General features: G+C 31.9%; 1 protein-coding gene across 1 annotated transcript; it reads right to left on the bottom strand.

The window, feature by feature from the left end:
- Nucleotides 1-8,147: 8,147 nt before the first annotated feature.
- LOC149424732 (uncharacterized) lies at nucleotides 8,148-17,805 on the bottom strand (the record flags this gene model as incomplete). The annotated part of the gene is made up of 2 exons (XM_089631100.1): nucleotides 8,148-8,402; nucleotides 17,263-17,805. Coding segments are annotated over 2 exons (798 nt in total), but the record flags the coding sequence as incomplete, so codon positions are not given.
- Nucleotides 17,806-21,767: the final 3,962 nt, after the last annotated feature.

Below are 21,767 nucleotides of genomic sequence, written 5' to 3'. Positions count from 1 at the left end.
ATCTATATTTCACCACATCCCCCTGCTGCCATGTTTTCCGTCGTTTCGTTACGAGGTGTGGGGTTACTTAAAAAAAGTAGCGTGGTTTGGGAATGGGGTAAGTTTTAAGAAAAGACGACGAATTTCTTTTAGCCACCTTTAAGAAGCTGTTTTTTTGTAGTTTTTCTCGATGTAGTTCTAAAAAAATTGAGCAATTAAATCATGTTCCGATTGTCTCTATCACTGTTCACGAAATAATCAACACGTAGCAACCGCTGTTAAATTTATTGTTTGGTAAATTCAACTTTTTCAGCGGCAGCAAATATACACAAGTAAAATTTTGTTCCTTCGGCTTTAACAAAGGATTTATCTATTCAAACATAAGCTGAAATTAAAATCTGTGGAACCCAACTGATATCTATCTAAATATTTATTTAAATAATTGAGAACGCCTGTGTGTTAATGGCAGGCGGGCGAACATCGAGCGGTCGGTGTGGATTTGATTTTTTATATAAATCTACAGTTTTATTCCGAGATTAATCAATTTTAAACACTTAATTTTCAAAACAAGAGAAATGTCACTGTCTATGTCCAATTTCAAAAAAAATTGTGCAATAACCGGCCACCCATAAATTCACAATAGTTTTTAAGAAAGCACTAGTTTGTCTCAAAGATTTTTGTCTCATTACCTTGCACGTAATGACCGAAAGGTTAGCATCGTTTTATGTGAAAAATTGTAAATTGTAAAGACTTCATGTTTGTGTAGATGAAACTATGCTAAGTATTGATTTGTTAAAATGAAGTATTTGTTATTTTTTCCGTTTATAACATTTTCTTTGCTAACACTTGTCTTAATTTACTATTATTTAATTTATTATTTATTTACATAAATATTTGATGTCTATTAGTACTGCGTAAACTATCCGTCACAGAGTAGGTAAAAGAGTGAGTAAAATTTCACCAAGTTTTTCAATAAAAACAACTATTAGTTAACTTTTGCTTACGTTTTGTTTTATTTTGATTTGTGAAAACGGCCGTCAGTAAACTCAGTCCCCAAAGGAGAGGTTGCAGTAATAAACGTTCCACGACCGACAAACGATTCTCTTGGTTCGGAGATCATGTTATTACGACGCATCACGAAGATTGAAGATTGCTGTCGTCTTCCCCATTTTCCCTATGGCTAGAAGTTTGCAGTAAACACAGACTCGGTAATAGCGCTTTAATGTTTATGTACGGCTCCGGGCCAAAGAAAGTGGCCTCAACTTTTCAGTAAATATTCAAATCTGGTCCAGGCTCTTAGAGGAATCCAAAAAGCTGGGTCCAATGGTTAAGAATGCACAAGATTGGATTATGTGGTTGTAATTTTTTTTTTCTTGGATTTAGTTAATATGATATTTTGAAAATGATTTTTGCCGAAAAAGGTAGATCTACCAACATTTCGGTAGTAATGGCATCAATGCTAACACGGGTAAACAATACAAATAGTTGCTTGAAAATGTACGATTATTTACTTCGTTAATGCTATCTCTATAACTGTTGTTTTGCCGGTTACACACTAACTGAGCCGGCATAACTAAAACAAGTAGGGTTCGAACTCTCGATGGTGGCTTTGATTTATTGCTTGAGTTTTTCAAATGCGAAATGGTGTTTTATATTTTTGCAGAAATATTATTCTATTTTAAATATTTACGCTTGTTTGCACTTGGTGTGTTATAAATTTAATAAAATGGCGTGCCATTAACCATTAAGCACGTGTGCTTAACCGGCGTGCTCGCTCTCTTGCTCTCCCCTATCAACGCGTCTATGTGTGTCCTTCACAATGACCTTCCGTTTCTCAGGTCGGTTGCATTCGATCTTCCAAGAAATGGGCGGACAAATACACCGGTTGAAATTGATTGCAAAAATAAACTCCAAGTGCGGCCATGCGCCTGGAACTTTTCAAGCCATAAAACAAAACCCCCATCGAGAGTCCAAGCTCTAGTAACGAGAAAGTTCCAATTTCACAAAGTATAACATAAATGTGATAAATTTATTGGGACGATTTTTTTTATTTGAATACCAAAATACAAAACATAAAAAGCCGAAAACTTCATTTTGGGAAGATGAATTTTTTCACTGACAGTTGAAAGTGAAAAATATATGTTTAAGTCAAGTGACAGTTTTCTTACTAACTCCCTACACAAGAGGAACGTGTTTTCTGAATAAAGGATTCTTTAAAAAAATTATGGGCGTTTGTAGTCAAAATATCTCGAAAAGTTTTTTTTATTAACATTTGCATAAAAAAAAATTATATTGTTTCATGTTTCGTTTAGATTTATTAGTATTATCTTCTTCTTTAATGAAACATTATATGTCATATACGAGCCGATTGATTTTCGTTCTTATCCACACATTCGCTTAGCGTAACCTCCTAGGTTATTTGGAAACTACGGACATGTTCTACTCTGCTACTTTACAACTTGAAGGTTGTATCTTCTGGTCCTTGGAAAGTTTGAGTCGCTCCATGTTTAGGATTGCTTTCCTCCGGTGTTTTATTTCTATGAATTAATTTAGCATCAGAATGGGTGACACCTTAGCGTTCAGGTTAGATGAATAATTTGGTTCACAATTTATTAAAATAAAAACACAGATTAAGTTAGTAATCTCGTGACTCCGGATGTAACAAGGATATTAGTTTTTATCAAGGAGTTATAAATTTTATATAATTTAATAGTAATTATTGAAAATCAATACAGCCTAAAGCAGGTTCTTTTCAATAAAAAAACCCTTACACAAATGAACTAAAGTAACCATTAAAATTAGCGCAGACAGTAAAAAGATTGTTCCCACAATATGTAATAAAGTTACGATAAAATCCGTCCTTCATTAATAACTTTACTTCTCAAGGTGCACAAAAGAACCTTGGCTCGAGAGAACCACGTTAATGTTTCATTTTTAATTAGTCCTTTAGTTGATTAAAAAAGAGCTTTCCTTCACCGAATATTTAGCTTCCGAGCCCGGTTCTTTCATTATGCAAACACTTAAATGCAGGATACTGACCTCACCGCTTTTCGCTAAAAGAGTTCACGCGGGTATAATGTCATTTGTTAGACAAGTAATTTTATTTATTAGAGTTATTATCTTCGTACAGGTCTTGGCAAGGTAATTATTTATAGGGAATGAGATTTTTCAGCCGACCTTTCGAAAAATAAACTTCAACTCCACTGTATAAGTTAGTGTTAGAAGGTGCCGCAGGGCTCAGCCCTTTGCAACACTCTCAAAGGACCAGTCCCAAAACTATGCTATGTTATTTGGGCATATTTAATTTCTACGCATCCGCTGAACTCAATGGAGAATTTTTCTCAATATTTTAAATCTGGGCTTCGAGAAAATAAGATAAGCTCAGATTAGAGTATAGGAGAGAAAAAATTTACCCGTTGCAGTCCGCGCCACAAAATTTGCCAGCTTCCAGATGATTCACTATATGAATGTTAAATTTACAAAATTTATTTAGCGGTCTACTTTATATAAAACCTCACTTCGTCCTATTTAAGGTATTACTTTACACCACAAATCTTTACACTGAACATACTGCGAGTTTGAAAGATAGGTTTTGACATCTTCTTTTTCTTGCAACAATTATTCCAGTCATGGTGACATTTTATGATGGGTAAATTGTGCAGGTAGGACAACTTTAGGATCTAATACGGAGTTTTCTATCCATAAAACGTCTATAACATCTTTGAATATCATCAATAAACAGAATATACAGGGTGTTAATGGACCTACTTGACTTACTTCATCAAGGGATTCCTGACATTCGGAGTAAAAAAATGTTAATGAAATTTTGTACTCAGGTGACTTTTTTGATGTTTTTTTTTCAATAAAAAACATAGAAAATTTGTGATAATTGGACAGTGTAGGAAGTGGAGTCGAGCGGTTACTCGTGACTAATGACAAAATGTGGAAGATTGATTGAAGAAAAATAAAAAAAATTAAAGTAAAAATTTTATAAATATTGAAAAAAAAACTTCAAGAAGTCATAATTAACGTAATATATTCATCGTTAATAACTAACGTAATAAAAATATGTATTATAAATAAAGACTTAATCGTACATCATGTTTACTGATCTATTTTTCAAGATTCTAGATGTGCGATGGTAAAAAAAATACAAATTATATCAATCATAAAAACAAACAAGACCTCGTATTTTAATATTCTAAGCTTGTTTTGTTACATCATTCACAAGCAGCGTTCGTGAAATCAAACCCATGAAAAAGAAATTTCCTTATTTTACAGTATGGATGAATCCCGGTTCCGCGTCTGACGGTCTATCTCCAACTGATTCTGCAATCAGGACACGTACGATTATTTAGATCCGGCATTGAGGATCTCAAGTAAACACACTGACAGGTCCAAAAATTCTTTGACGAAGTCAAAAAATTTCATTTCCAACCGAATAGGAAACAATGTTTTTACGCTGGTTATGCCGGTAACGCAGAAAATTATATTGTTCGCGATGGACCGTAAAGATAACATCGTACGAGGAAGGAAAACGTTTTATTTTATCGAAATAAATACATTGTCAGTGTGATTGCATCACTGGCTCGCGGCCAATAAACCTGCTTTCCAAAACCGCACTTACCGACAAAAAAGCTGTCAGTACCAAACTAATTTATCATAAAGATAATACGGATAAAAACCATATTTCACCCGAAGGATTTTAAACGTAAGATTTATTTTCGATAGATTATTTTTTTCTTCTCTCTATTATCCAAACTGATATAAATTTATTCTAGCTTCCACGTGCAATTAATAACGTCACTTGACAAACTGCACCAGAGGAAGTTCGAGAACGAGAACTGAACTGTATACCCTTTGTATATCCTACTCCCCACATCTACTCCTTACACCCTTCGCTCGCAGTAGTGGGAAGGCAAGATAAAGGTGGTACGTATATGTCTTTTGTCTTCCTAGAGAATAGTAATAAATCTCCGTAACATAACACTTCTTAACCGCACTGCGGTCTCTATCAACCAACGACACAGTACGTGGATGGGAAATGCAATAAAAATGCAGTTAACAGTGGAACGGCTAACTTAAATAGTCTCTGGTGGGATAAGGGTGGTAAAGTTAGAAGTATTTCTGCGGTAAGTTTCGGCTTGCGGGTACACTATTGAATACATTTTTCAGTATAATATTAATTTTCTCGGAAAGAGCAATTTATTCAACGTTGTTCTTAAATACACTAAGATATTATGTTCATAAATTGATATTATCCCACCGTGTTACAAACGACAACAAAAAACAATATCCAAAACCGTATTTAGACAATATTGAAATAATTTTGAATACGTAGATCACACGAATGAATTATTATAAATTTACAAAAATATATCTTTGGCTAATGACGTAACAATCCAACTCCTACACTTGTTACTGTCTCACAAAATTAATATAAAATGTATCAAATAAGAAGCATTATTGTTTCCAGCTAATTCTTGAAAAATAATTGTCATTGAGGTAGTAAAATTTCTTTAGCATATTGTATAATTCCATTTTAGAAATAAAAAAGACACATGAATTATATGGCTTACAATTTAGTTTGTAGGTACCAGTTCTGTTTTTGGATCGATTCTGGTTTTGATTTATTTAATAAAAGAAAATAAGTTTTTTTTTTAAATTTTTAAGTACACCAAATAAAATTGTACTTAACAAATTTCGTACAAATGTGCGGGTTCAATTCCCGTTGGCGGCATTTATTTTTGCCTTGAATAGAGATATTTTCAATTTGAATAGATATTTCAGGCGAGTAATTCATGCTTATAATAATTTGTTATGGTTTGTGCTATTCATAAAAACCTTGTCTTATAAACATTAGTTAAATAAATAAAAATTGTGCTTGTTTATTTTGGTACTGAACATGTTACAACACTCACACATTTATTCCAATGCAATTATATCATGAGCAGGTATTTAAGGTAAATATGCCGTTTTGTATGGGTTTTGCCAAGTAATTGTATTCCTGTTGTCAGGCTTTAATATCATGGTTTTATGCACAAGGAACATGTTGTATTTTGTGTTTTTTTTGCAGAAGTAAAGATAAAATTCGGTGATGAAAATAAAGTTTAAAGATACATTTAATTTACAGAAACAACTGTATCAAAATGCATACCTCTCCTGGGAACATTTTATTATTATTATTCGTTCCAGAAAGTATCGCAGAAACTGCATTCAAATAATGCTGAAACCACAATTCTCTACGTTACCTTAGAGATTTCCATGACTACATTTTATGCAAGTGGCCCTGTAAGATCAAGTTTAACATAATATTTTCTAGATACAATTCCTTTATAAAACCGTTTGGTGTAGTGTAATAACAATAAACTTTATTTGAAAGCGTGTTTGAAGCTCAACTAACAAAACGTTGGTGTTTGAAATGAATACAGAGGAAAATAGTTGTTTTCAGTTGAATGTTTAACACAGAAGTAGAAGCAGTTGTTAAGATGTGTAGTGTATTTATGACTTATTGCATTCGTTTTATCATTCTCTCCTGTTGTAGGATAGTTACATATCACAAAATTTAAAAAAAACCTTACCAACGAAGTAATACCTATGAATGTTTACAAGGTCTAATGTCTAATAGCACAAACTCGAAGACTTTTAATTTTCAATTAAAAAATACAAAAAAACTTATTTTTATCACACGTCGCCATTGGTCACGCTGCTACGTGTCGCGACGGATCACGTGACAAGTGCTCTCTCTCGTCTATTATCACGTTGCTGGAACGAGACGGACTGAGGTATGAATATAGGAATCTGTGTGTGCAAGCGTGATGACAAATGATCTATCCCTCCCACTGCGGCGGCAAGGCGATGAGTCAAGAGAGATCAATTAGAGACGTCAAAAGGTCTCCCCAAACCATCCCGATCCGGCACAACACGCAGCTGGTGGGACAGGCGCATCTTGAACACACTTCACACTGTCATAATTCCTTTAAGGCCCCGTAGTAAGCGTTCAAAAATGTTTTGAAAGGGAGATATGTAACGAATGTTGGAGGGAGCGCGCTAACATAAAAAAACGTTAATAATTTTGCGAAAATAGTGAAGATATTTAATAAAACACGACTCGTTTGAAATAGAGCAAAAATCTCTCGACAAATGCTTTAATTGCATTTAAAGATACACTGTGAATTTTAATGCCTTTAACAGATGAAATAACAGAACAGAACGTGTTTTTAATAATATTCGGAGCTAATTATGCGATTTTTTTTTCTATTGAGGGAATTTCGTACAATTAATGTTTCAGCATAACAAAGGTATAAGTATTATATTAAAAAATAAAATATATTTTTTTTGGAACTTAAAAACTTCAACTTAAAAAGAGTTAACGGGAAACTTGTTATCAATCGGTAGAAATTCGGTATGAGGGGGCTTAATATGGTGCTATAGTTATGAATGATTGCAAAGCTTTAGCCGAATATATTTGCAACCATGACGTTAAACAAAAGATGTGTATTTGGTAACCAGTCGTAGACGTTATTTGTATTTTCTCCTTTCTTTTTCATGTTTCGATGTCAACGAAATTTCGTTACATTTTTACTCGTGACTGACTTAGTCACGTCAAAATAATAATTAAAAACAAAACCCTTTAAATCCATTCGAATCAGAAAAATTAGTACTCTTTTTGCCCCAAGTCCATTAAAATTACGAGTTTCAAAGCATCATTTACTTTAAAGTAAATATTATCGCAAGTTTTGTAGAATTCTGAATTACTCCGCTCATAAAAATCAACCAGTATACAAGGTTTTTTTCCTGTAATGCATCTTTTTTAAAATTAACAAAAAAATTATATGTCTGAGGATTAAACCTTCTTACGCTGGAGTCGACGACTCTACCAAACTCGCAAAACGCCGATCGGGTAGGACAGACATTTATTTCGTATGTTAATTGCTGTAATGTCATCCGATTTCAGAGAAATGCTTATATATCCGCGTGTGTGTACCTGATAACCAGTTTCAAAACGATTTGATGTTGGGAAGTGGGTTAATTTCCCGTTCTAAGATTTGCATTCATTCATTATCGAAAACAAAAGTCAAATTCAAATACCTAGATGTTTTTAAAAATTGTCAATATTCCAATACAATTCCAGACACGCAATGACTCCACAACCACTACGAGATTGGTCACTTCAGTCCCGGAGAGCTGAGAGCCGAGAGCTGATAGCTGAGAGCAGTCTGCCGAGAGTTGAGAGCGGCTGTGCTGCGCGTGAGACGTCCTCGAGTCGTCCTCACGTAAGCAAAGTGATTCCCCTTCACGGCAGTGTAAGGGGGATAGGGAGGGGATCGAGGAAATGGGAGTAAGTGCGAGATGTAGAAATGGGTAGAAATATCCGGCAGAGTCAAGTGGTGTTGCCAGAATGTTCCGAATTCAAATAAATTCTAGTGCAAAATAGGAATGTTGCGTCAGTCCAAAAAAAGGTACTTACAAAAGTAGGTAGGTACTGGCAAATTATTTTAAGGTGGATTATATTTATTTTAATGTTTAAATGAATTTGATTCTGGGAGCCTACTGACTTTTATCAATAATTCCGCCTTTTTGATTTTTTTTTCACTTTATCGTTTTAAGATTGGTAGCGTTATCGACTCCAGTTCCTGGGTAGGAAGGTTCAATCTTCAGTCAATCCACCATTTTTTTAAACACGTTTAAAAAAAAATCTTTCTTTGTACGGGTTGATTTTTTTTTATTGATTCATCAAAAAATTAATGGTTTTAAATTAAATTGTTCTTTATCCATCCAGTTTATCACTACACGAGCAAGGGTCTCTTTAAAATAATTTTCCCGTTTGTAACTATTGTTTTAACAATGAATGAAAGTGATATGGCATAACAGCTTACGCTCCATTTTCCACCGGTCCTTTCAAACCTTATTTTTGTCAATTACATTGAGATGCTGAAAGAAGCGGTATAGGAAAGACGAAGGCCAGGATGTACCTGGATATTCAGATGTGGTCGCTGAACACGAGTAAAACTACATTTCGATTCAGAATAGTAGTATCTTAGCAAATCTGGATAAAGTGCAAATATAACATGAAGGGTATTGAATTTTGTTCATTTCATAAAAAAATCAGAGTCAACTAGCCTCCCTACTCTACCACGGATATCTTGCCAAACAAAATTTTTGTATTAAAATGAACAAAAACAAAAAAATCGTTAACACCGCTAAACTCTGAGAAAATTGAACATATTTATAATTTCGGAATAAAACTGTAGGTTTGTGTAAAAAAAGAAACCTACGGATATTCTGCTATATCCAATATAGATACCTAGAAAGATTACGGATATGCTTCTATATCCAATGTCTATAGATACCTATATAGATTACGGATATTATTCTGTATCCAATGTCTGTAGATACTAGGAAAGATTACGTATATTATTATATATCCAATATCTGTAGATACTAGGATAGATTACGGATAATATTCTATATCCAATGTCTACAGATATCTAGACATATTACGGATATTTTTCTATATCCAATGCCTATGGATACCAAGATTTATTACAAATATTCTTCTATTGACATATTTTCTATACGCAAACATGCACGCATCCAATAACTGTCCTAAACCAATCATCCACTCATGTTCACTCAATCTAAACACTCATGAAAACTCACCTAATAACCATTGCACATGTTCCACCCTAAAATCATCGAATGAAGTTAAATATATGGAAATAATCACAGTCGACCGACACAGTAAAAATACCACATATATTCTGCTCTTTTAGGTCCAACTAAGACTTGGAGACTCGAAGAAGCGTCTATTTTGCCCCTTTTCAATCTGGCTGTGCTGAATCTATTATCAATCATGTTTTTACAGTACAAAAACTAATTTTGAGAATTATATTTAAATGACAACCTACCCACCCACCCCTCAAACGAACTATTTCCTAAAATTAGGGTCATAGATATTTACCAGATATTTATTAATACAGGCTAGTGCTACTACGTACGAAAAAATAACCTGATGGTGTCTCCACAACATCAATCACACACCCGCTTTTCAACAAACCTGGGATGCGTGGTCCCTAAAACTAGAACCACATTTGCTCAACTACAATTCTGGTTCATCGCTCCTAAAATATACAATGCCTTAACACCAATATAAAGTCAATTAATTCTATATCCCTTTTTACTATCCATGTGACAACAGTGGCACATTTGAAAGGGAACGAGCCTTCTTTTTGCATTTTTTATAAAAATATTTATATTTTACCATAACAATTTTCTTTTCCGTTATTATTATTTTTGTTCTTACATAAATCATGAACGACTCCTATAATACGGGCATAAACCTAGTATAGTAGTTGAGAAAATCAGCAAAATTGTTATTTTTTTAAATATATAAAATAAAAAGATACCTATATAGATTACGATATTTTATTGAGATTTTTGTTTAATATACTACTCAGTTTTAAGTATCGTAATTAATTTAATCTTTTTTTAATTCTCTCTTAACAATTGAACTAGCTATATTGCAGAAAAGTACTGTAAATGACAATTTTTTTTATAACCTCTCTCTCATTCTCATAAAATACTGAAATTACCGAAAGAGATGTTACAACGGAGCGCTCAGCTGCAAAACTAAATATCATCATCAATTTTATATTACAATCACTTTTTGCTAACATTTTCATGTCATCGTAAAAGCTTAGTGATTTTAATATGTACATAAACATATTTAAATTGAAATAATAAAAAAAATTACGTCAGACATGTTAGATTATAAAAAAATCCATGCAATAAAAATGATTAAATTGAACATCCTATTTGACCCGCTTGCTTACAATCGCTGAACTTATCTAGCGTATTCCATTTAAAAATATTTACCCAAAATACAAGCGGCAAAGGTTAAAAACGATATCATTTACCCAAACTTTAAAAGCTGCAATAAAAGCATTCTTAAATGTTGGATTTTTAAGACCGCTAAAATGCATCCCTTATCTTGATCGTCTGGCTTTGGAGCTTTAATCCGGTGACCGAGGCGGCTGGGGCTGCCCCGACCCGGGGGCCGGGGGGCGCATCCCTCGCGTACGTATGTAACTGCAGCTTCCGTAGTAATGTATCACCGGAGACGCGAGAACTTTCTGCTCGAACTGTATTTTGGCTGCGAGTCACAGCGCCGAGTGAACTTTTGGAAAATAGTCTATTTATTTAGTAACTATTTAAAAATAATTAATTAATTCATATAATTATTCTCAATAATTGTAGATAACTATGCTTTTGTTATTTTGTGTGTATTTTCATTATTTATTTATTTACGCCCTAATGGGCGTTTACAAAAGTAGTTAACAAGTAATACAGTTGTGTTACATAGTTTACAATAAATTATGATTTTTGATTAAATTAAGGTAAATTCAAATTAATAGTGTGGTTTACGGAAAACTAAATATGTATTAAAGAACATATAAATATAAAAACAAAAATGTTTTCACTACATAGTTTCATATCTCAGTAAAATGATTAAAAATATTTCGTTTTATAACTAATACGGAATCTTTAAACATGTCTACAATATGCCCAAATTTAATGCCAAAATGATGTAGTCTATTTATAGGTGTATGAACTTCATAGTTGATTTTAAAATTGTCAATTAATTAATTATCTTACGTTTTTACGTAAAGAGCATAAACTTTACTCTTAAAAAAGGTTGAATCTTCTAAAGATTAATATTAATAATATCTGGATGATTTGTACAGCGCTGTTTTTATGCAAAATTACCCCAAGGGCGGAGTACAAATATATTATACATGTCTACAATAATCTATATTATTACTAACTGTATATGGAGATAATATACAGTACCATACTTAACTGGTAGGTCACTTAAAATTAACACTTATTTAACATTAACGAATTGTTTATTAGTGAAATTTAGATACAGGATTTAGGACAATTTGACATTTAGAAAATTGTAAAATTAGGTACAATTGGACTTTCTCTCAGGAATGGTATATTTAATTTAAGGGTACTACAGCTTAAAATGATTTTTTTTTAGTTTAAACCTGATTTCTGTTGGATTTGTTATGGATCTTAGTTCCAGGGGAAGTTTACTCCAAGCCTCCGGCCCAGATGCTCCGAAAAAACGATCACAAACTTAGTATTTGGCTTGTGCTTAGGTTCCATCAGTCTGCCTACAGCTGATGATGTTGCTGATCTAAGAGTTGAATGCCTCAGACCAGTATTTTTTGGGACGCATAGTTCAGAGATATATGATGAAGCCTTTTTTTTGACGGATTCAAAAACCATCCAGCGCAATTTGTATTGAATTCTTTCAGGGCACTTGAGCCAGTGAAGGTTACGAAGGTGTTCAGAAATGTGCGAATATTTAGAAACCCCGGTTATGAGCCGTGCTGGTCCATTAAACAATGATTTTAGTGTATCAATGTGAAATTTCGGAAGGCTGGCATAAATGCCATACAAATAAATATATCAAATATTTGTATATTCAAAGTTTTTAAATTGTTTTTCATTAACGATGTAACGATCGCAACACGGAATTGAACCCAGATCCTGTATCTTACCGAGACAATACTTACCAATATCTACCAATTGAGTTATTGAGGCCTAATAATTTTCCGTCAGTTTAATCGTTGACATTTTTCAAGAATTACTAATATCATCATTTTTTTATTTTTTAATAAAATAATGAGTAAAACCTCAAATTGTAACGTTTAATCTTTAAGAAAATATTAAAAACTAACAAACGAAAAATATGATACAGAAATGATTTAGTCGCCCCTAGAAATTGGAATATTCTCTTCGTTTACGTGGGAGTGTTCTGGCCACTGAACTAATTCAACTATATCAATTTAGTCATTTTTAGCTGTATTTTTCTTCATTTTCTTAACTCATATGTGTTGGCTGCTTTATTTTATATGGTTGCATGATTCTACCTGAACTTAATGCAATCTAGATAGTGTCTCGTTTAAATACATCCATTTGAATTTTAATGTGTGACATCATTGACTTTTTTACAGATCTAGGATGAATTTTTTTATACTGGAATAGCTGATGAGTTTAACCTCAAATTTTGATGTTTTATCATCGAAGACAATAATAACGACTCTCAAAAGATAAATGTGAAAAGAGTCAGAAAAAGATTCAGTCGTATCAATGAATTTTTCCTCCTCTCTGCTTTTATCTGAACCTCTTCCTTTTCAGGGAACTGCTCTAATCAATGAGCTAATTTGACCATATCAACTTACAGAGCACTTTCCGGCATGTAAGCGATTCTAGGTTTTTTCTAGTTGCGACCGAATCATTTGTGTTTCAATTTTTTTTGAGAGTAGTTGATATTGTCGTTAGAGATTAATATCTTAATATTCTGCTTTATTTTTGTATGATTGTAAAGTTTTACCCGAATATATTTGCAACCCAGACAGGTACGAAAGAGGATCTGGATTTGTTTCCAAGTTGCAACCATCACCTTTTATTTTCTATGTATTTTTCAATTTCATGTTTCGATGTCACTGCAGATTAAATTTTACTAAATTTTTACTCCAAATAATGTCAAGAATCACTGGTTAAAATAAGTCAGGTACGTCCTTTAACAACACTTTTACAAAATAAAATTAATAAAAAAACCACATAGAATTCATTCTTTCAGAAAGATTCGTACTGTTGTTGCCTCACATCCATTACAATTACGAGTTTCAAATCAGCAGTTATGTGGATTCGTTTTAACACTACCTGTGTTTCATATTGCTTTACCTGTCAGAACTAAATGGCTTCATGAAACAAAACTGTAATTTAATGTTCAAACTTCAACACTTTACACGTAATAATTTGTTTTCCAATCATTTTAAAATATTTGAACTTACAGATATTTTACAAACTTGAAATGTTCATCTCTTTGGAGATACGGCTTAAAAACTAAATAAACAGAGGTATAACTATAAAGATATTAGTTGGTACCAAGTTTTTTTATTTATGTTTTTTTTTTAAGTAATTTGTGTTAACGTTCAAAATATACAAGAGGTAAATTATAAATCGAAAAAAAAGAAGAAAAACATAACATTAAACAAAAAAATGTATAGTGGTAAAACATACAGAAGAAAAACATAAGGTTAATCTTTGTTAGATTGCAACATTGTATCTATATTATTCCTTCCCGTGTCCATAATCTATGTTTTAATACATCTTTTAAGGTCGTTTTTTTTATGGTTTTATTGCAAGAAGGATAATATTAAATGGTTTTATAATATTCCAAATTTCGTTAGCCAAAAGTCTTTCTCTTTGTAGGTTGGTGTTGTTATTAGGATCTTGTGCAATTGTCTTTATCATATCTTTTATTCTGACAGATAATATTTTAATTTATTTTCACCCTATCTTTTATCATGAGAGAAACTATTTTAATTTATTTTCATATTACTTGTCTTTATTATATATTTTATTGTAAGAGATACTATTTTCATATAACTTCTCTTCATTATATCTTTTGTAGTGAGAGATACTATTTTAATTTATTTTCATATTAACAGTCTCCATTTTATTTTTTATCGTGAAAGATAATATTTTAATTAATTTTCATATTAACTGTCTTCAATATATCTTTTATCTTGAGAGATACTATTTTAATTTATTTTCATATTGCTTGTCTTTATTATATATTCTATTGTGAGAGATACAATTTTCATATAACTTGTCTTCATTATATCGTGAGAGATACTATTTTAATTTATTTTCATATTAACTGTCTTTATTATATTTTTTATCGTGAGAGATACTATTTTAAGCAGATTTTGTATTAATATAAACTGTATAAATTATATCTCAAGCACCGATGCAATATAATGAAAGAGAGATTTATTTTAAGATAATTTTTTACCACACATATAAATAGTGATTATAACTCATTTACTTGTATTATTTATACTTTTAAGACCTCGAAATTGTTATTCTTGTCTCTGTATTATCATTATTTATCACTATTACCTAAGCTTTTTATCTTTCTTTTATTAACGGGCACTCCTTACTAAAACATAAGCGCCAGCTTACATTAGGAAATAATGTGAAAATGCACAAATAATGTGCACTACAAAATCAAGTAATATTATGAAAATAAAAAAAATACTACCGAATAACGAAAAAAAAACCATCGAAGAAAATATTCACCATAATTTTAGGCTTTATATTTAAACCATATAAATGTTACTTTCAGAGTATGAACAAATATTGTCACACTCATTCATTTCACGTGAAACGGGATTTTGGGTTTCGTTGGAAATAATGAGAAGACAAGTTACCGAAATTATTGATAAATCCTTTATTGATCGACTGTGCTAGCTACCCAGGATCCACAGCTCACAAATCAAATTGATATGAATCCATAGAAAAATTATAACACAAGAAGTGCCTTGTGGGCGTATTTCGTGATCCAAAATTTGTCAAATTGAGGCAAAAATTTCCATTGCTAAACTGCTTCAAATTGAAATAGGATGCGAATCTACCATGTCAGACGAGTGTAAGTGAGACGGAGCGCTGGGATACTGGGCAAATGAAGCATGTATTTACGTTCAAATTTGAAGGTCCTTTTAGCACTATTCTTTTTTCTTTGCTAATATCATAAAACAGTTCTAATTATTTTTTTTTACAGTTCAATAATATTATTATTCACTTTAAAAAAACTTCAAAAAAATTAAATTTACTTATTCCTTATTATGCTGTCTCAGTAGAGGTAAAGTCACAGGGAGGAAATCCATAATTGGTTTTATTTTGGCTATATAATACTTATGTACAAACTGAAATAAATGTAAACTGTCGATTTCCCGAAAATTAATAAATAAATTAACATTCACATTGCGGCGTCATTTTAATTTTGTGTAAACCACTATTATTTAATCAAAATAATTGACATGTAGCAAAACCAATGATTTCTTCGTCAGGATATTGAAAAATAACGTATATGAGAATAGACAAACAAATATAGGCAAATAAATATAGACAAATACGAATAGGTACATCCTGTGAACAAAAAAATACAATGAGCTGAGATTAAATAAATAACTATTATAAAAAAATCGCTGATGTGATATGACAGGTTCCGCTTTTTTACCTCCAACTGACCTTCAACTCTCCCAAGGCTCTAAGTAAAACTACTCAATGCGGTCTATCGGTAGTCTTATCGGTATTAGTACGCCCTAGTATCTAATTGTAGCTCTATGTATAAGACGGATATTGGATAAGTATTCGTTTTAATATGTTTTCTATGTTGCACATATGTAGATGTTTTCACTCTGTGGTATCAACTGCATAACGTTAATCTATGGTAGCAAGTAACCACATTGTCTTGTATCGGGCTGTTTCCGCTGCTCTTATTTAACTAACATTCATTGGATGTAACCAAATTCACCCACGGTTGCTCTGGATAATCTCAACTCAATGATTTTATATATTAAATCAGCTTAGTAGCATTAAGTTTTACCACACCAAAACTACAAGTTTTCTTTAAAATAATATACACATTATCATGTTTATATTCGGAAAATGCATCACATTTACACCAAAAAAACACGACACTTCCATGTATTTGAAAACATAACTGTACCTAAAATGTGCCAATTTTAGACTAGATTTACTCGACAAAAAATCAAAACAAGTTTTTTTTTTTTTTTTTTTTTTTTTTTTTAAATTTATTAACGAGGCTTCTGACTCACATAATGCTGTCATTTTTTGCCTCATCTGTTTTTAAAATTACAATATTAAAATATTTTAATTATAATTTATAAGTTCTTTAAAAGGTGCCTTTTGTCCAAGATTACACTTTCAAATATTTTCCAATTTACATGATCGAATAAATTTCATGATTCTTGATATGGCATAGAACTCTGTTGAGGCTATTAAATTCTGAACTTCCGATGGGTCCGAGGTCATCAATATTGTTACTCTCTGTTGTTCATACTTAATGCACTTTGTTAATGTATGTTGGACATCTTCAATTTCTTCACATATTGAGCACATTGGAGAATCAGAGAGGCCTATCAAACACAATACTCTTCCCATTAGTGCATGTCCGGATCTTAATCTAAAAATTATTCTCATTTCTGATCTTTTCAGATTAACCTCAGTGAACCAGGGTTTTTTAAACGGTTCCTTTTGGAGTTTTCTATACCATATACCCTTATTGGTAGATAAAATCTCAAAATGTTGATTCCACATCATATTACATGTTGAATTAATTTTTTGGCAGTAATCTTCAGCATCTGGTTTCCAGTCATACATGTGTCCATTCACACATGCTTCGTTTGCTAACAAATCCGCTTCTTCATTCCCATGTATTCCTACGTGAGATGGAATCCATTGCAAGCATATTTGCACACCTTTCTGCTGTAGCCGCATTATTTGATCTGCAATATTGTAGGCTATCTTTCTGCAGGCAATTCCTTTTGAAACACTTTTGATATGTTGAAGCGCGCTTTTAGAATCGCTTAATATTACAATTTGATTCCAGTTATTTTTAATTGAATACTCCACAGCTTCTTTGATTGCTATCAATTCTGCATTCATAATAGTGCAATTTTTATTCAGTTTTATTTTATGTGTAAAATTGTTTTGTATTGAAATGAAGGCAGCTCCAACTTGATCCGGTTTTTTCGATCCGTCGGTGTAGATCTGGTAGAATCCTGAATATTTCTTAATTAGCATATCGCTTACGACATTACTAATTTCTCTCAATGAAAGATGTCTTTTGGGGTAATTGAAATCATCAATATCAACTGCAATACATTCTAAATTAATTGCTCCAACCCAGGTTTCGAAGGAATACATATCGAGACATTTGTTTTTTTTTTTTTTTTTTTTTTTTTTTTTTTTTTTTTTTTTTTTTTTTTTTTTTTTTTTTTTTTTTTTTTTTATATATACAATAATATTATTATTGGGTTTATAAAAACAGTTTATTTTTAAACAAGTTCTGCTGTGTAATTATTATTACGCGTGACAGCTGTTTCGCCCTCTGAAGGCATTATCAAACTGTGGGTAGCCCACTTACAGACGATAAATTTATATTATTTCTAGGTAGGTATTTTAATTTCATTTACTGATTTCTTAATTGATTTCTAAGTAAAATATCAAAAATTATTAATGGTTATTACCCCAGCAAAGTTTCCCCAATTAGTGTAATGTTTAAATTTGACTGAATGTCTTTATGTTAGTTATTCCCAAACGATGACTCATAGGGTTATTTTAATAGCATAATTAAGTACTTCATAGTGCACTCATATTTGCATTAGGTTTGAAGATATCTAGTAGGGGTGAACGAATTATATTTGTTTGTTCATTAATTAGAATAGCTTTTGGATTATTAGAGTTTTTGTTAATTTCTAACTGCTCTAAAAGATTCAGTTTACGGCCTTTATTTTGTATGTGTAACGGAGTTGGTTTATTATTATCATTAAGTGAGTGATTTTCATCTAGGAGATGTTTGGCAAATTGAGATTGTATTTTATTATTATTTTTAAAAGATCTTATATGTTCTTTAAACCTAGTGTTAAAGGACCGGCCCGTTTGTCCAACATAAACAGCGTTGCATTCGTCACACTGGAGTTTATAAATGCCACTATTTTGTAATTTGAGTACCTTACTTTTTGAGTTTTTAAGAGATGATCCTAAGTTGTTATTTGTGCGGAAGGCAATATCTAAACCACACTTTTTGAGGACTTTGGCAATTTTATTAGATGTCTGTCCGATGAATTCTAAACACCCGAATTTATTATTCGTCTTATTATTAGTCGTTGGGTAAATTAATTTAAGGTTATTTTTGTGTTTGTTATTATTAATTATTTTTTCAATGTCTCTACCCTTGAAGCCATTATTTTTAGCAATAGTTAGGATTGTATTTTTTTCCTTCTCGTATGCTTTCTTGTCAAGTGGGATATTAGTAAGCCTATGTACCATTGAGTGGTAGGCAGATAATTTATGTGACCATGGGTGTAAAGATTTATAATTAATGGTCGTATCTGTAAACGTAGGCTTACGGAAAATTTCAAACGTATGTTTATTATTTTCTCTACCGATAGTTAGGTCTAAAAAATTAATTTTATTATTACACTCTCTTTCAACCGTAAAGCAGATTTTACGGTTGATGGAGTTAGCAAATGTGACAAAAAGATCTAATTGTCTGTTGGTACCTTTCCAACAGACCAAAATGTCGTCAACATAACGAACATAGTATATTATGTGTTTGCTAAAGATTGAATTTAAAATTTGTTTTTCAATGTAATCCATGAATATTTCTGCAAGAAGTGGACTGAGGGGCGATCCCATTGGTAATCCGTCGTTTTGTTGATAGAATTTATCATTAAACTCAAAGTAGTTAGTTTCAACACAAATTTTAAATAGATCGAATAAGTCTTTTTTCTATTTAAAATTTAAATATGAAATAATCCAAAAGCTATTCTAATTAATGAACAAACAAATATAATTCGTTCACCCCTACTAGATATCTTCAAACCTAATGCAAATATGAGTGCACTATGAAGTACTTAATTATGCTATTAAAATAACCCTATGAGTCATCGTTTGGGAATAACTAACATAAAGACATTCAGTCAAATTTAAACATTACACTAATTGGGGAAACTTTGCTGGGGTAATAACCATTAATAATTTTTGATATTTTACTTAGAAATCAATTAAGAAATCAGTAAATGAAATTAAAATACCTACCTAGAAATAATATAAATTTATCGTCTGTAAGTGGGCTACCCACAGTTTGATAATGCCTTCAGAGGGCGAAACAGCTGTCACGCGTAATAATAATTACACAGCAGAACTTGTTTAAAAATAAACTGTTTTTATAAACCCAATAATAATATTATTGTATATATAAAAAATAAAAAAATAAAATGGAGTTCTACAAATTAAACTTAATAACAATAAATAAAAACATTTGTTTCTATTTGTTTTCCAATCAATGGTTTCTGTACAAATTTTTATCAACATAGGTAATTTTTTATTATTCCAGAATCTGTTTTGTATCAAGGATTTTAGTTTGAAAATTTCTAAAACAAGTGGATTATTTTTAATTGATACAGCTCTTAGCCAAAATCTTGCAGCTAGTTTCCAAGTTCTTATATTCAAAGGAGGGGCACACATTTCACTTTGTAAGACATGCACCGGAGTTGAGTTCAGGAAGCCTCCACATATTCTTAAAGCTCGTGATTGTATTCTCTCTAATTTTTCAATATTGCTTTTGGCAGAATTATGAAAGAGTATACTACCATAATCTAATCGACTTCTTATAAGGGACGTGTACAATCTTCTCATATGAAGTGGATGAATTCCCCAGCTTTTGCCTGACAACACTTTCAAAATATTCATCGGCTGGTTCAATTTTAGACAGGTATTATTTACATGTTTATTCCAAGCGAGTCTGTAATCCAACCACACCCAAGGAACTTATGTTCATCCACTCTTTCTATAAGTATATCATTTATTTTAATATTCAGGATGTTTCGTCTCTTTCCCCTTGCAAATAGACATATTTTCGTTTTATGTTCCGATATTTCAAGACCTTTTATTTGAAGAGCAGTCTGTAGTTCTAACAGAGCTTGTTGAATAATGTCTTCACATGTTTTTACTTTCTTACTTGAATAATAAATACCAAAATCATCAATGTACTGTACGCGTTTCACTTGGGGATGGTTTCCTATACCAGAAGTTCCAATATTGAATAGTAGGGCAGACATGGGATCTCCTTGCGGTAGTCCTCTCGAGCACCTTTGTGTAGCAAATATGTTAGATTCTTTGATAATGATCATTTTTTGTTTAAAATATTCCCAGATATACTTTATAACTTTTCCTTTTATACCTTTAGAGATGAGAACCTTAATGACCTCTTCGATCTTTATATTATTGTATGCATCTTTAATGTCTACAAAAGCAGCAATTGTAACGGCATTGGTTGTTTGGGCAACTTGTATTTCTGTAACCATTCTTCCCAGATTATCCATGGTTGATAGTTTTCTTCTAGATCCTATTGTAGACTTATCGAATAAAAAATTACTTTCTAAATACCACTCTAATCGTCTTGTAATTATAGTGTTGAAAGTTTTACAAAGACATGAAATTAACGAAATTGGCCTTATAGAGGTCATAAGTTTCGGATCTCTTCCAGGTTTAATTATAGGCACAATTTTTACCTGTTTCCATTGCATAGGTAATATGGAAGTTCGTAAAATTGAATTGAATAAATCGATAATAAGCAAATGACAAGAATTAGGTAAATTAGTTATCATAGAATAAGATATCATATCTATTCCTGGGGATGTATCTTTCATTTTTAATACTGATTTTAGTTCAGAAGCTGTTATCGGTTTGTGAATGCCAGAAGTATCCGAGGTTTCTTCTTCTGTCCACACATGTTCAATTAGATCTTCGTTTGGGGCCAGATATTTTAGATACTCTAACGCTGATTCGCTATTCTCAAAGATATTTGGACGGGAGGTTCCTATTCCCTTATACCATTTCATTTTCTTCCACATATCAGAGTAGGTTGTATTAGCGTCAACAGAATCACAGAACTTTCTCCATCCATCCCTTTTTGCTTTTCTTACTATCCGCCTAGTACTCGACTCCTTGCGCTTTAATTCTATGTAATTGTCAATATTAACATTTTTCCGTAAACGAGTCAGAGCTAATCTTCTTTCAGCTATAGCTTTCGAGACTTCTTGATTCCACCATGACTTCGGTTTGAATTCTTTATTTTTAGACTTCTTAAAGAATGGAATACTTTCATCTGC

This window comes from Hesperophylax consimilis, chromosome 4 (genome assembly GCF_061612785.1).
Source record: "Hesperophylax consimilis isolate HC1 chromosome 4, BYU_Hcon_1.0, whole genome shotgun sequence".
NCBI lineage: Eukaryota > Metazoa > Arthropoda > Insecta > Trichoptera > Limnephilidae > Hesperophylax > Hesperophylax consimilis.
Note: the sequence above shows the minus strand (reverse complement) of the source record. Positions and strands in the feature narration are given on the sequence as shown.